A 17149-nucleotide genomic window follows, 5' to 3' on the forward strand; every position below is an offset into this window, starting at 1 on the left:
GGGGGGGGGGGGGTCATTCAAAATTTTTCCACAATTTTATTCATTTAAGTAAAATAAATTTCATTTAATTCATGGCAAATCAGTGTTTTTTCACAATTTGTAAAAAATTATCTCTTTTTAAAAGCATTCCTTTTTTATTAATAAATCATTTATATTCTTTAAACGTTCAAAAATCAATTTTGAAAATCATTCAAATTTGGAATTGTTAATATTGAAAAAAACTTATTTTATTCATTAATTAATTTATTTCTTAATTAATTTCACAATTCGTAAACAAAACATTTTTTCCAAGCGTTCCCTTTTTATCAAAAAGAATTCACATTCCTCGAACTTCCACAAATTAATTTTAAAAATTACAAAAAATCTGGGATTTTCAAAATATAAAATAAACAATTTTTGGAAAAATTGAAAAAGTTCAAAAATTCGTTAGACTTAAAAAAAAATTTCAATGTGAAAATGAATTGTTTATGAATTTAATTCAAGAATTAAATTTAGATCTTTACAGTTTAATTATAAAACCATTGAACTTGTGAAATATTGGCCAGGAATTCAACGAAAAAAAAAGGTCAAAGTACCGGATCAATGTTGCCATCAACTGTAACACAGTCCATTTGTATAAAAAAAAAAAAACCGAGTTACATAAGAAAAGGCGCAGTAACCCGAGTTATCGATCACTCGGATGCTTGATTGTTGTAAATTTCGTAATGATGATGATCAGAGTGAGTTGAAATGACGAACCGTGGTGAAAGAAGGGAGACGGCTTTGGGGTCGAGATGTACAATTATTATCACTCGGTTTCACGTATTACGCGTATTTCTATGTGCCATTATCTACTTATCAGTACACGATGGGTCGACGAGGGGTCGCATCAATTCCGTCTACGGTTTTGGTTCTGAATAACGGATTATAACGTTTTTCCTTTCTATATCGGGTGAGTTATCACAATTGGAATTATTAATCGATAGTTGTGGAATTGTGTTGGTTGTGGATGCGTTTCAGCCTGCACGTGGGGTTTTCCTCGTTCGCTGTTTCATAATTTAATTCGCATAATCAGACAATGAGAGACGATAGATTGGAAAATTCTGGGAACAATAAAAATGTTTTGAGAATATTTTCCGGGTTGAGAAGGAAAATAATTATTTTTGTCATCATAGATGGAATTATCAAATTGTATTATGAGACTGAATGAAAAAAATGTCAGATAATTTAATTATTTTCATTGCGCACAATAGATTTTTTTTGTGGAAAAAAATAAGAGAAATTCCTATCACACCGACAATGACTGGATTTCCTTAATTGCTCGAGCTCCCCTGAGCGAATAAGAATGGAGAAATATCTCATTATTTTCACTGATTGAGAGTGAACTTCAGACACTGGTAATTGTAAATTGTACTCGCACCCCCGGCAGTCGTAATTCATATGCTAATTACGTGATAACTAAATGCTTCAACAATGTGTATCAGTCGGTGATAGCGATGAGGCGCCAGGGGATCGCTGAAAATCGCGTAATTGTTTATGGATTTGTTAATTGAAATTGAACCGGATATGGAGATTAGTTGACTTTAAAAAAAAAAGGGAGAGGAAATGGAGGGACTGTGACAGACATATTTACAGGATGAACTGTATTTTCGAAAGACTTCCAGATGCTGTGGCTCGCTGTAACGCGAGTGTATTAAGGGAAAGGAAAACATTTGGGGTAACAAAGAGGAAATTTGAGGTTGAAACAGTCGGCAATATTCAACTGTCTGGAGGATGTGTTAATTTAACTTTTTGATGGGTGCAATTTTGAATGACATGTTCATAATTTCTGGATATTTGGGTGTATTTATGATAATTTAAGACATTTTTTCTACGTGATAATTAAAATAGAGATGAGATGTTACGGGAAAAAATGGAAATTTTCTGATTTCACTGAATATTAAATGACATTTCGAATTCAATAAATTACCAAATTTTTGAAATTTTAGAGAGGATTTTAACGAAAGATGAAAATTCGTAAATTTTCAGCTGAATTTTCAATTAATTTGAAAATTTATCAATATATTCACCCGAATTTTCCTAATTTGTATTTATTTTCATGGAATAACTAAACTAAAATTTATGATTTATATTGACTTTTTCATAAAACTAGATTTTTAATGATTAAATTCCTTGAAATTTCAGTGGAAATGTCTTGATAAAAATTTTCAAAAATTCTACCGAAAATTTCGTCCAATTTTTAACAGCTATGATTTTCAATTTCTCAATATCTCAATTCAATACACCATTTTTCATAGTAAATTCGCTCACCACATAAGCACTAGAAAAAATGAGCCACTATTCGCCCGTGAATTATTGATACAAATAATCAGTATTTTGTAACTTCAAAACGTGTACACAGTGAATACGATAAAGTTACGTTTCCTCCCCTCTCCCTCCCGTCTGGACTACTAATCTCCATTCATTCGGTGTTAGCTTATTCATTGACGAGACCGAGAACAACGGCGTTTTGTTGAGAAATTCCCCTTCTTCATATCTCGCCTCTCTACGAAATGCGTTTCCGTGGGGCGCGCTCTCTTTCTCAGATCGACGCGCAGTTGAGGATGTTGAGGAAGAATAAAAAACTCAAATCAAACACGAAAAAAATAAAATAAAACAGGCGGAGGAGAGAGAAACGGCCAGAGTATCTCGAGAATAAGAAACATTGTTCGTATCACGCAATCTGGCTCGTGTATTTATGTCTGCGTGTCTCTCTGAGTTGAAGAGAAGAAAAAAAAATGTGAATGCAAAATTATTGGGACTCTGGGGTAATGTGTATGTGCGGAATATTGTTACTCTTATCGAAATATGACTGTTGTGAATTGTAAAACATGAAATGGCATTGTGTACACTCGGGGCGTAACGGATTTGGAATGAATGTAAAGAGACACGCGTAGTCTCTCTGTACAATTCATCGAGTAAAGGTCGAACATCCCGGTTACATTTACTCGCGGTGAGATAATGTATCGTTGAAAGAAATGTTATGGCTATATATTAAAGGCCTCGCGCGTTATCACACGCTGGATAATCCGGATTACATTGTAATTTTAGGAGTTACTGGGGAATTTTGACGGGATGAATGCTGCTTTGGGGTTTTAGGTTTATTGATGTATTAAAATTTGAGGGATTTATTGGGATCTTTTGATGACGAAGTCAGACATTTTTCGGGCATTTTTACAAGACACTTTATTATTATTGGTAAATTTCTTGATCTAAAGTACTAAAATTGTCTAAAATTTGAAGTGCAGACAAAGTCTCTTAATTTAAGACACTCGTAATTATTGTTACAAAAATTAGTCTTATGTCTTAAGTCAGATGTTTTTCAATTCATTTTGTCATTCACTAAAAATGTCTGAAGAATTGACAAAAATGTCTTAATTTGAGACAGACATGAGAAAATTTCTCACTATTCAAAATCGCAATGATTTAAACCTCAAGTGTCTTAAAATCAGACATTTTTCCTGTCCGAAAACAAGACAGTTGACTGGGTAGACATTATCTGCTACATCATCCAATTCAAGTCATCAAAACATTCACGTTGCGACAAGTGACTTAATTTAAGACACTAGTCATTAGTGCCCCAAAAATTAATGTTTTAACGCCGCCCTAATTTAATATTTCAGCCAAAAAATCTCCCAATGCCTTAAAAAAACAGTAAAATCATCTTTTGTAATTGACGACGAAGTTATCTTGATCTGAGCCTTTGACTTCGTATTCTCACTTCTCGTATGAGCTCTCAGTTTTATTGTCCCGAGACAGAAAAAAAAATCTACCCGAGCCATCGACACTCGGCTTTGTTTATTCCACCAGAAAATTTATGTTCCTCCTCGGCATTGTGATCCACTTGAGGCCTGCAACACACCGCCTGGCACTTACTTTGTGCCACGTTTCGCGTCTCCGCGCTCACGCTGACGTCAATCCCTACTCGTCCCTTGTTATATTATGACTTTCATGATCAAATGACAATGTATCCGGAGGTAACACCGGAATGAGAGAATAACTTTTCACTTGAAAACTCAACCGACACGATACTATGATGATTACATTATAATAATTTTACGGAAACAGTGGTACAAATTTATTGAATAAACAATGAATAAAACATTTGTCATTAATAAATGTTTTTTTTTTATATTGGGAGTTCAGGGTCGTTCTCTTGCGTTTTAACAACTGTTTTCAAGTACATGAAGCCCTGTTGTTGGGATGTACTTTTGTGAGTCAAATGATCCTATTTGATCTTATCGTTTTGAGGAATGAAAGAATTTCGTGCATTATTCAATGGTCATAGAGTCACTGTGCACACCCATTGTTTCAATTATCACATTTTTCGGATTGGTGGAATATCGAAATGTAATAATTTTGGAGAATAGGAATAGTCGAAGGTTGAGAATGAAGTGTCGAATGTTTTAAAAACAGACGTTTGACACACATTTTCAAATTGTGTGAAGAGGGTGAATAGGGCGGAAGGGGATGTTAATTAATTTAAAAAATATTGTCATTGTAGGATTAGAGGAGCGTAAAAATCGTAAATATCTTTCGCTGAAAATTTGATGAAATTCCAATTTTTTTAGAAACGGAAAAAACGAGAATTTCCCAAGTTGATCGCATTTTTAATAAAAATATAAATATTTAGTATTAAATTACGATGAATTTCCAATTAATTGCAGAATTAATTGAATTTAATGGAATAATTGATCTCAAATTGACAGTTTCCATGCATTTTTCCGTGAAATTTTGAATTTTCAGTAATTTTTAAAAAATTCATTGGAACTGTGACAAAAAGTTTAGCCAAACTTCTTTACAATGCAAAAATAATTCGTTATTTCCGTACAATACACCCGACGACAGAAAAAGATTGAGTGTTTGTAAAAACAAATGAGACATCATCGATTAGAAGCCCAAGACACCGTTTTTTTTTTCTCCCCTTTCTCCGAATCACGAGACACGTGTAACGTAAATCCCCAAATCTCTAGCTTTCTATTACTGGCACAATGGTAAGATGTTTTTTGAGGGACCAGGGGGCATCTGTTCGAGCTCAAGTAGCGCGGCCAACAGAGCCATTGAGCATAGGGTGTCTCGTAAACGATGCCCTGACTTCCGTCACACGACTCTCCCACAATCTCAGTCTGTGAGAAAAAAAAAATTCAAAATATTTCTCCACCCCCACGGGATTTAATCTCCCCTGCTTTTTGTTTTTGAAGATGTGTGTGTATTTTTTCTTCCTCCTCGCGCTAGAGGAAAACGACAAGTGGAAAAGACGGATGCACAAGCGCTACTGTCGCTCAGAGAAAGCCATATCGTTAGTATTCTTCATAGGAGGTGGCGTGGGATATGCTCTACATAATGGAGTCCCGGGTAGAGTCACTTCTTTTGATGCCGCCTCGACCGATCCTCTTGTTTATGTATGAACCGAGTAACACGGACCACACCCACCCCACAACGCGCCACCGTCTGGCTAGCACATCTCGCGGACTTCATCCAACCATTGTGGATTATTATTTTCACGGAATTGCTCGAGGATTTCGACAAATTGAGAGTTATGAGACGAGAAGAGGGTCTCGTTTAAGAGACTAGTGACTAGTCTCGCGAAAATGAAATGTTTAAGTTCGTTCAGTACAATGTCTCGGAAGGGGAGACTAAAGTCTCTTGATTTAAGATCCTAGGTATCATCGTCACGAAAAATTGTGTCTCAATTCAAGACCGCAAGAACGGAAGTCTCATGTTTCTTAAAATCAGTCATTTCCACCACTGTGGATTATTATTTTCACAGAATTGCTCGAGGATTTCGACAAGTTGAGAGTTATGAGATGAGAAGAGGGTCTCGTTCAAGAGACTAGTGACTAGTCTCGCGAAAATGAAATGTTTAAGTTCGTTCAGTACAATGTCTCGGAAGGGGAGACTAAAGTCTCTTAATTTAAGATCCTAGGTATCATCGTCACAAAAATTTGTGTCTCAATTCAAGACCCCAAGAACGGAAGTCTCATGTTTCTTAAAATCAGACATTTCCACCACTGTGGATTATTATTTTCACGGAATTGCTCGAGGGTTTCGACAAGTTGAGAGTTATGAGATGAGAAAAGGGTCTCGTTTAAGAGACTAGTGACTATTGCGAAAATGAAGGGTTTGAATTCGTTAAGTACAATGTCTCGGAAATGAAGACTAAGAGTAAGAATGGAAGTCTCATAAAATGAGACATTATACCTGTCTGAAGACAAGACACTTCTCTAGGCAAACATTTTCTAATTCGAGTCATCAAATTTAAGACATGCATGTTGCCACTATTTTGAATTGAAGATAATTGATGATCATTCAGCTATTTGTCAATTGCAATGGTCTCACCATGCGGAGACGTCAACCCCATTATAAAGTCTTTTAATTTAAGACAGTAATTAAGACAGTAGATACACTATTGAAAACACTTGATGATCATTGTCAAATTCTTCTATTTAAATAATTAAAAATGTCTTGAATTCTGGTACAAATGTCTCGGAATTGGAGACCAAAGTGTCTTAATTTATGACCCTAGTTATGATTATTGCAAAGATTAGTGTCTTAAAGTCATAAATTTTTCGTTAATTTCCCCACTGCAGAAGTCATTTAATGATCATTGTCAAATCTCTACTCTATCCCACCATTCTGGGCTGTTATGCCCACGAAATTTCTCGAGGAGTTCGACAAATTGGGAGTTATTCGAGGGTGGTGAGTGAGACTTGGGTGGATTTATCGACTTCTTGTTCCTCGAAATGAAGAGCAAAAGAAAATGAAACATCCCCCAGGAAGACAGAGACTGATGAATGACTTGAGCCAGGACGAGGAGTTACATATCAGATTTCACGGAGTTTACATGCCAGAATTCTTGGACGTTGGCAGCACGACAGATGGCGAGGCGAGATGACAAGCTGAAACGTTTTCTTTTCCACTCTGTTTTCAATATGAGACAAAAGAAGTGGCGACTAGAAATTTTGGGCGAGTCCAGTGGGTTTTTCATCTCTTCAAAATCGAAGCTTAAGTTCATATGAGCTATTTTATTTCATTAGAATCAAAAAGTTAATGATGAAAATAATAGATGATGATAAATTAATGATTCATCTAGCCAACTATCAATTAATTATTGAGTAAATAATTAATCAATTCACTGAATCAAGGAATAAATCGTTAAATTAATTGTTGAATTTAAGGAATTGCTTGCAATGCTTGTTAATAATTTATGGAATACACTGAGAAATAATTAATTAATTAACTTTTACTTGAGGGAAATTAACCAACTTGACAGAAGGAAATTTAATATCTTTCACAAAAATTAAATTTTTGTCGTGATCATCAGAAATATTAGTTCGAAGAATTCGAACTTCTGGCAGGAAAAAATATTTTGTCCCCTCGAAATTGTTTTATTTTCCAAATAACAGAATTTTCGGGAGAACAAATTTTTTCTCTCAGTGGACTGATAACAATTTTGGAACCTTCATTGTTGGACGTATCCATTGAAATCTCGAATGCAGAAAAATCAGTTTTACTAACGAGCGAATCGATTAATAAGGGGGCAGTGAAGCCAGTGAATATCATATTAATTCGCACCCCAGGAAATCACGCGCCTGATTAATCCCTGTCCTCGATTACCACGAGACGCACAACATCGAAATCGTGGGCCCTTGCACAGGGAAGCGTGACCAAGGTCGATATATCATTTTCCTTCTCCAAAAATTACTCCAGACACCGAAATCTAAATTACATCTCGTTTATCGTTAGCAACAGGTCGAGATGTTAATGCGACCCGACAGGAGGATTCAGGCCCTATTAACAATTCACAATATTTCAAAGCATTTTATCAACTCATGCGTTAGATTAAAACACTAAGATATGCATTTGTGACATTCGAGGTGTTTCTGTTTTTCTAAAAACCAGTAATTTTGGCAATTGTGATCTTGATTACTGAATGAATTTGATAACAATTGATTAAGTCGTCAAAAATGTTATGAATCCATGTCTTAATGAGATTAATGTCTTGAAAACTTTGATTAAAATCATGAAATTTTGTATTTTAATGAAAATTTAAGGAAATTACACATTTTTGAGCAGCAGAAGAACTAGAATTCTCCAACTTGTCAATTTTTTATAGCGAAATTCCTTGAAATTCCAGTATAATTATCATTTGAGAAAGATTTTTAAGAAGTGTAACGGAAATTTTAGTCAATTCCACAGGAAATTCAATGGGATTTTGTTTTTTTTAGCAGCAAAAAGACGAGAATTTTCAAATTTACTTGAATTTTCAAGCAAAAAATCCCAAAATATGCTGAATTTTTAATCAATTAGAAACTGAAGAGTCTGAATTTTCTTCATTTCTCTGCATTTCCTCTGCATGGAATAATTGAACGAAAATTCACAGATTCTATTGATTTTTTCATGGCATTTTGAATTTTTAAACATTACGAACACGGAGAGAAATATTCAATAAAAATTACGTATCTTTTCCATAATTCCGGAGCGAAATGTAATTGTAGGAAATTTTCAGGAACTGTCACGCAATTTTTCCGGAGCGTTCCGTAATTTTTATCTGAATCTCCTGTGAAAAATTACGATACCGTCACTTAAATTTTCTGAAAGTCGATTCCGTAATCGGTGAGTGAATTGTGAGTTCCGTAATTTTTACTGAACATTTCTCTCCGTGAAAAGTGTCTTGCCTGTCAAACATCTCATTTCATAACCCAAGAGCACTTCTCGCAGTGCTCTTCAAGTAAAAATCACTTCGTACATGACCAAAAAGTACTTAAATACCCCTAGATTCCTCTAAATCGAATTTTCCGCTAGTTTCAGCTCCATAATTTCGATATATATTTGAAAATCAGAGGGTTGTCCACTGTCTGGGGTACATGTGAGGGTGACAGAGACACTGAAACATGGAAAAAGGGAGGCGAGGGCCTTCTGGTCCGAATGTGGCTTTAAGAAGTGGAGGGCCATGTGTTCAGTGTCAAATTGCTTTGGCTAGTCTGGTGTGAGCGTACACAATATAAGCCGGCTTCTTCCTTTTCTCTGCCTCCGAGAACTACTCTAACGTACATAATTGTCCGGCGTGTCGTATTCACCAATAGTTCATTTCACTAGGAAATATCACTTGACAGAAATGCCTTTTGTCTAAATATGTTTTCAACATCTTCTAGGACGGTTTTATTTTAAAGAGTTTTGTTGGACTCGAAGACGTTTGAAACACAAGAGTTTTAGAGGAATGGAACAAAAGCGGTCGGCATCTGGAACGCGTTAAAGTGAACCAGAACCATGTGCCTTCATCGGTACATTTTTCTCCTTCTTTTTTTTTTCAACTTTTTTCCCTTTTTCTCTCTTGTTTCTATTTTTCTGGGCGCCTTTTTTTTATTCAAACGAGTGGTGGAGATAGAGGAGCACTTTGGGGGCATCCACGTGCGTTGAGCGTTATCCTCGTGTGTTCTCTCTGTTGCAGGGGAGGTGAGGAGGAAGAGCGAGATGCGTAACTGGCGTCCATACATCAAGAACAAAGCGGATGGCTAATGCGTGGAGTCGGGTATCTGGACGAGCACTTGGTGAGTGGATTGCGCATGGATAATTATTGGGGCGAAATATACTGTCTTGAGTTGAGAGATTTTTGGCAATGGGTTCTGGCTGAATGCTAAAATTTGGGATTTTTCTGCAGTTGAGGTTGTTGTTATTGCGATTTTAGAAACGATGAGAGATTTTTATTTATTTATTGTAAGGACGGTGCATTGTTAGAAAATAATGGAAATTTCAAGGAGGAATTTTGAGATGAGAGACATTGAGTTTCCTTTAAGAAGAAAAAAAATGACGGAATCGAAGAATAATGAATGAAACTGAAAATTCTATGAAATTATACGTTTTTGAATAGCAGAAAGACGAAACTTCTACAACTTACTTGAATTTTTAATCAAAACATGAATATTCAGTAGCAAATTATGCTGAATTTTCAATTAATTGGAAATTTAAGAATATATTTGCTTAATTTCTATTATTTGTCATGGAATAATTAATCTGAAATTCACAATTTCCTTAGATTTTTCCATGAAATTTTGAACTTTTAATGACGAAATTCCTTGGAATTCCACTCGGTCTATGTGATGAAAAATTTGAAGAAATTTGCCGGAAATTTTTGCCAAAAATTTTCAAACGTACAGTTTTGAATTTAAAAATTCCGTCTTCGACCATTCCATTTTCGACCCTAGTTTTTCCCCTGTTTGTTTCCAGAATGTTTTAAATCTCTTAAACTGCAGACATTTCGGTATTTTTTTATTTATTTATTTATTTATTCAGATACCTGCCTCTCAGGGAAATCCCTATGACAGGGGGGGGGGATACAAAGAATCTTTACAATCTGTTTGTTGTTGTTTGACGCTGATTAGTTCCCATACAATTTCACCTTATCTGCTAAACCAGTTTTAATTTCGGTATTTTAATAAAAACCTTCAATTCCAAAAAATAAAAAACGTCTTTCTCATCAAATATCTTGTGTTCAGCCAGGAAAAATGTCTGATCTTAAAGCCCTTGAGGTGAGACATTTTCCTCATCTTTGCAACAATTAGCTAGTGTCTTAATTAAAACATGCGCCGATACCTCCAATTAGGACAGCGTCGAGCCATTATTTTTTGCAGACTTCATTCTCTATTCAACATCAGAGACGACTCTCTGAACATTTCAATAGAATGAAGCGACTCAGGGTCAAATGTCCACTGTGATCTCATATTTTTTTCCCCCCCAACAGTTTTTACTCTCCTCTCTAAATACGGATATTATCCTTTACCTAACCGCGGGCAAAATACCTTATTATGCTAAGTTTATAGGTGAATAGTCACCGTCTTTATCACGTTAGCGACATCATACCCCGCGTTTTTTCAATTTCATCGCGTTTACCGTCTTATTATGTTTCTCTTGCCACTCGCCAATTTGAATTGAATAAATTAGACTTGATTTATTGGCAGTCACGTAATTAAATAAAACGATGCACTTGATCGGCTATTTTTATTATCCGTGAATTGCAAACGTTTGAAGACACCAGGGAAAAGTGTTCACCGAGGATAACGACAAGAGTTTATGGATTCAATGAACCTAAAAAGTCATTTGTGTTGTGCATAAGTCGACGGTTTTCTGTGATTAGAGGGATTCGGGTCACAATTTTATTATTTCACGAGTTGAGTAAAACAATAAAATCGGGGGTTTATGTCATTATTTATGAGAATGGAAATTGTATTTTATTTGTTGGTGTCTCTATGATGGATTAATTCACGACGCAGGTCACAAAAATGTGTCTTAATTGATCACTTCGTGAGAACAAAAATTTTGAGTGTTTGGAAAAAGACGTTCGATGGGATTCAATTTTTCACCATAAAAATCATTTCCAAATGTATTCATATTCAGAATTTTACCAGAAATTCATTTCATTCCTAAAAAAATCAGATTTCCGAAAGTTTAAACAATTTCAGTAATTTATTTATAAACAACGAAAGTTTAAAAAAAAGATAATTCTGTGCAAAATTAACTGGGATAAATCAAATCTTTTTTGAAAGTACGTATAGGTTCCAGAATTTTTCTCGATGCCATAAGAAAGTTATTTGAATAAATGATACGGGAAATTATGAGTTTCGGGAAAAATTCTATCGACTGAGGCTCACGTGTGGCAATAACGCCTTCACCGTGAGTGGCGCGCAATTCGAATGTCAATATAATCGCGGAGTATCATGGGAGAGATATAGGTTAGACCATGGAACTGAGAGAGAGAGAAAACACTCCGCAGGTTTACCAACTCGAAATAACCATAGGAATTATCCGTGCGGCATTGGCATATCTCTGATGGATTTTCATATTCTTTCAGTAATTAGAAAGACATCCAATAAAAATAATTCAACATTCACAAGTGATGGAAAAAAAATCAATCAGATGATAAAAACATTAATATTCAAAAAATGCTGAAATGCTCGTGTCATTAATGACTATTTGAATTGAACAATACATAAATTAATCGAGACGTGTATATTTTAAGAGCGAAGATTGAGAAACAATGTGACATGTCATTGTACAATTGCACAAAGTAGTTTATGTAACTTCAAACATAGACGGTGGCATTGTTGTTTGATTGCTTCCTGTCAAAAGAATAATGTCAAGCAATCCTCGCTTGTCCCTGTTGTAATTTTCAAATCAGTCTTGTGTTCACTGGTGCGCCTTTGGCGCTCATGTATCATGAGAAATGACAATGAATGTCGAATGGTTTTTTTTTTATTCAAGTGAGAATAAAACGGGAAAAATTTTCTCTCGAGATACAATTGAAATATTTAAAAGTGACAGGCGATGTATTTATGAGCGAGAATGGGCCGTCGGAACGGCTATTCGAGTCATAATGAGAGAAACGATGATTTGCTCTGACGTTATATGCAACACACAGTGGGTTTTAGTGTGTTCGAGTCACTTGATGTTGCACATGGTGGCTGCCGAACAGCTTTACTGCCACTATTATTCATCCACGGGCCACGAAATGTGCTAGGGACAAAGGGTAATTATCCGTGAATTTTGAGACAAAATTATTTTCAATTGACATACGGATAATTATCATTATTCACAGATGAGGAAGACTGCTTTGTCGGGCAGAGTGGAGAAATTGGTGTCATTCAATTTCAGAATTAATTATCATTCAGTAATTTTCCATTATTGAGTGGTTCGTTAAGGGTGGCTTAATGTAAGATGGTAATTATTATTTTTGCGGAGATTAGCGTCTTGAAAGCGTCTTAATTGGAGATATTGGACATGAAAAAAATTGTCTTACGATGAGACATTTTTCCTGATGGTCATTCAAATAATTGCTCATGGCAGTCGAGACAAAAGTGTCTCAATTACCTCATTAATTCATTTTTCTTAAATATGAGTGTCTCAATGTCTCGAAATCAAACATTTTTCCTGTCTGAATGTCAAAACCTAAAAAATGGCTTCATCGAAGTTCATTGTTTTTCGACTCAACACGAAGACAAAAGTTAGAGAAAAATTACCGAACACGTACAAAACTTTGAAATTTTTATCAACAACAAATTTACATGAAATTTAGCTCCATTTTGTCGCTGAAAAATCAGTTAACCTCTTGGAATATTCAATGAATTTCTAATTTCTCGGTCCATACGACAACGAAAATGATTGAAAATGATAAAAATACAGGCAATTATTTTCCGGAATTCTAAATTTATTGAAAATTCAATTGAATTTAATATTTAATTTTCGTAATGAAGTCTAAAATTCGAGCTGTCCTTGAAATATGAATGATAGCTCACCATGAAAAACTGAATTTTATTGAATTTTCAAGATGAATGGGAACTATGAATGGGAATAATGTGATCTTAAATCGAACTAAACCCCACAACATTGAGAATTCAATTGCAATTGTCACTGGAAATTAACGAATCGTAAAATCCTCCATGAACAGGTATTTTTTTCATTGAACTACATCTCGCGCCACGATTGCCATTCACCCAGTAAAATTCGCCACAATTTTCTGAGTAATTATTATCCGACGTTTCTCTCCGCGCAAAACTTGAAAATTACCTCTCGAGACCACGTTTCATCGATCCCAACTATGGGATCGATGAAACGGCGCGTATAGTTACGTCACACCCAAGATTTACAAAACATGTGGCGCGTAGTTATCAATCTCCCCGGCCACTTCGTACATCGTCCAACCTAACGTAGTCGATTTATACCATTGGGCCAGTCGTTGGAATTTTACGACTCGCTTCCCCAGATTGTATTCTAAATCCTGGAGCCACATACCACTCGACTCACTGCATGTGTGTTCAGTTCAGTCAGATGAGAAATGATGCAAATAAAAAATGAGAATCGAAGGAGTCTGGGCCAACGACAGAGACAAACATTTTTTTTTTTTTTTTTTTTTTTTTTTTTTTTTTTTTTTTTTTTTTTTTTTTTTTTTTTTTTTTTTTTTTTTTTTTTTTTTTTTTTTTTTTTTTTTTTTTTTTTTTTTTTTTTTTTTTTTTTTTTTTTTTTTTTTTTTTTTTTTTTTTTTTTTTTTTTTTTTTTTTTTTTTTTTTTTTTTTTTTTTTTTTTTTTTTTTTTTTTTTTTTTTTTTTTTTTTTTTTTTTTTTTTTTTTTTTTTTTTTTTTTTTTTTTTTTTTTTTTTTTTTTTTTTTTTTTTTTTTTTTTTTTTTTTTTTTTTTTTTTTTTTTTTTTTTTTTTTTTTTTTTTTTTTTTTTTTTTTTTTTTTTTTTTTTTTTTTTTTTTTTTTTTTTTTTTTTTTTTTTTTTTTTTTTTTTTTTTTTTTTTTTTTTTTTTTTTTTTTTTTTTTTTTTTTTTTTTTTTTTTTTTTTTTTTTTTTTTTTTTTTTTTTTTTTTTTTTTTTTTTTTTTTTTTTTTTTTTTTTTTTTTTTTTTTTTTTTTTTTTTTTTTTTTTTTTTTTTTTTTTTTTTTTTTTTTTTTTTTTTTTTTTTTTTTTTTTTTTTTTTTTTTTTTTTTTTTTTTTTTTTTTTTTTTTTTTTTTTTTTTTTTTTTTTTTTTTTTTTTTTTTTTTTTTTTTTTTTTTTTTTTTTTTTTTTTTTTTTTTTTTTTTTTTTTTTTTTTTTTTTTTTTTTTTTTTTTTTTTTTTTTTTTTTTTTTTTTTTTTTTTTTTTTTTTTTTTTTTTTTTTTTTTTTTTTTTTTTTTTTTTTTTTTTTTTTTTTTTTTTTTTTTTTTTTTTTTTTTTTTTTTTTTTTTTTTTTTTTTTTAATGAAGAAAGAGTAGGTCGCACGTATCAAACGCGCGGGGGTTACTGCAGCCTCTGTCTTCCCTCTCTCCATCACCCGGTCATTATTCTTTTTTACGATTCCTCCCGACTATTTTAAAACAACAGTCACTCTCCCCCTCTCAGGGACCTTAAAACAAACACTGAAACAGTGTCAGCCTCATAATCGTTTCATCCGAGAGACGAATCCGTCGCTTCGATAGTAAAAAAAATATACCGGCGTTTCTCATGAATGCCATCGTTTCATTGTGATTTTAATCGACCGGTGAATCATATCCGCTGGAGATTGTTTGACAAATAATGGGGTATCAAGGATTATGTGATATAAATAATTGAATAATACGGTATTAAAGAGAAAATAAAATTTCTGTTTATTTAAAAAATTATGAAATTGAAAAATTCAATGAAATGACTATTTTTTTGCAGTAGAAAGACACCAACTCCCTAACCTACTTGAATTTTCAAGCCAAATATGAATATTCAGTACTAAATTTCCCGAAATTTGCAATTCATCCAAAATTTAAAAATATATCCATCTGAATTTTCTTGATTTCCATTGATTTTGCCATAAAAATTCCTTGACATTTCAGTAAAACTACAATAACATAAAAATGTTGAAGAAATTTGTCAAAAATGTTACTTTAAAAATGCAAAAATTCCAAAATTTAAACTCAAATTTTTTCTCAAAATTACATAAAAAAATGAAAAATTGTCAATCATCAAAAAAAATTTATACCGTTTTGCCCCACTGAAAAAAAAAATCACAAACCTAATATCCGCGACAACTCCGGAAATACTACGAATAATTTTTTCCATTCAATTTCGCCTGGAAATTTCCTACCCCATCACCCCCATCATTCAGAACCCCCCCACATCTCATCGTGACGATCTCTCCCGCAATAACGACTCTCAACTTAATTATTTATAACCCAAGAAATAGAGAATACTCGAGGGAAGACAATATCCTAGGGTCACTGGGTCAACTGGTTGTCACCCTCATGCGCCCTGCGACCCTCCCGAATCCCCGGAAGTGCAACCCCACGTCAAAACACATGGCATTCTCCCCCTCCCCACGGCCAGCCCATCGCTGTGTCCCGGTTATAACGCACGAATTACCGCAACAATCCCTCCACAATCACTCAATACAATAACGACCGATGAACAACACGATTGACCCTATCTACATGATGAATTTCTCACAGACTCACCTGCCAATCGTGCTCATATCATCCTGCCCGCCGCCGATGCGGCCGTGATGATAAAACAATCGCCTTTGCTGCACTATTTTACCGATAAAACGAGTAAACACACCTCACAATTGCCAAAATCAATCACAAATATCGTCACCAAGTTTATCCCAATACTCCCTGATTTTTCGCAATCATCGGTCTTTAATTATAAAATCAAAAAAACTCGAGACAATTTCGCGTTTCGTGCTGTCACCACGATATTTCACTAGCTGTCGTGTAGTGGGGGGAATTCCCGGGGGGGGCCCGCCTCCAGGCCGGACTGCACTAATACCTGTTGTGGTTGTGCACTTATTTTTCTACTTCACACCTTGTTTTTTTTTTTTTACTTCAATTCCGACGGAAACCACCTGTCACCCCTTAATTTCAATCGATCCAATTCAGTGGGTACCGGGTGTTTTGATAACTGCAGTGTGATAATTCAGTCCATCAAAGAATACACGATTACAACCGGAACGACGGACAATTGTAATAATCACGGCGTGCTGAGCGTCGACAGACTGAAGGCGGCCGAGGGTCCGCGGGACGGTGAGTGTTTCGGCGCGGGCGCTGTATCACAACGGCGCGCACATCGTCGGGCGCCGCACCACCCCCGTTTCTTCATTTCAATATATTTACCATCCTTATTCAACCAACAACTGACTCCCTCCGCAAACAGCCACGCGACTTCCTCCGTTTTATCCCCCTCCCCGCCCTCCAGCCACTGTCCCTCTCCCTCCCGACCCTCCACCCACTATTTCCCAACCCAACAATGTCCCTACTCTTGTGAGAAATGCCTCTCACTCGGGCTCGGGTTGCTTCGGGTAGTTTCGTCTTGGTCTGATGTACAAAAGCCGACTAGCGACAACCGACTGACAACGGGACCGAGGAAACTGACGGCTCCAACGTTTACCACGCCCTTCACTCTGAGTTACCGCCTACTTTCGGGCCCTGCACCCACGCCGTGTGCGCGGCGGGGGGCGCAGGGGGGGGGCGCTGGGAATTCTATCCCCACCACCGGAGACTTGTTCCTTTATTGCTGGGTGAACCTATAGTCGTGGGGCTACGAGGATTCTCGATTTTTCGACGGCGCTGCGGATTCAAGGAAGCGAGCGGCATTCTTTTTTCGAGGGAATTTTCTTCCGGTTTTTTTTTTTT

The 17149-nt window shown here is 34.9% G+C and overlaps 1 protein-coding gene across 1 annotated transcript in view; it reads right to left on the reverse strand.

The window, feature by feature from the left end:
• Positions 1–16207, reverse strand: part of LOC107042366 (transcription factor SOX-5) — a 46056-nt gene extending 29849 nt beyond the window's left edge. Inside the window, exon 1 of the mRNA XM_015263399.1 lies at positions 15974–16207. Coding sequence (XP_015118885.1) covers positions 15974–15990 — 17 coding nt within the window. The 5' untranslated portion in view covers positions 15991–16207. The remainder of the gene's footprint in view (positions 1–15973) is intronic.
• Between the last annotated feature and the right edge of the window lie 942 nt (positions 16208–17149).

The sequence above is a fragment of the Diachasma alloeum genome, unplaced genomic scaffold (assembly GCF_001412515.2).
Source record: "Diachasma alloeum isolate Michigan unplaced genomic scaffold, Dall2.0 Dall_scaffold_00443, whole genome shotgun sequence".
Classification (NCBI taxonomy): Eukaryota; Metazoa; Arthropoda; class Insecta; order Hymenoptera; family Braconidae; genus Diachasma; species Diachasma alloeum.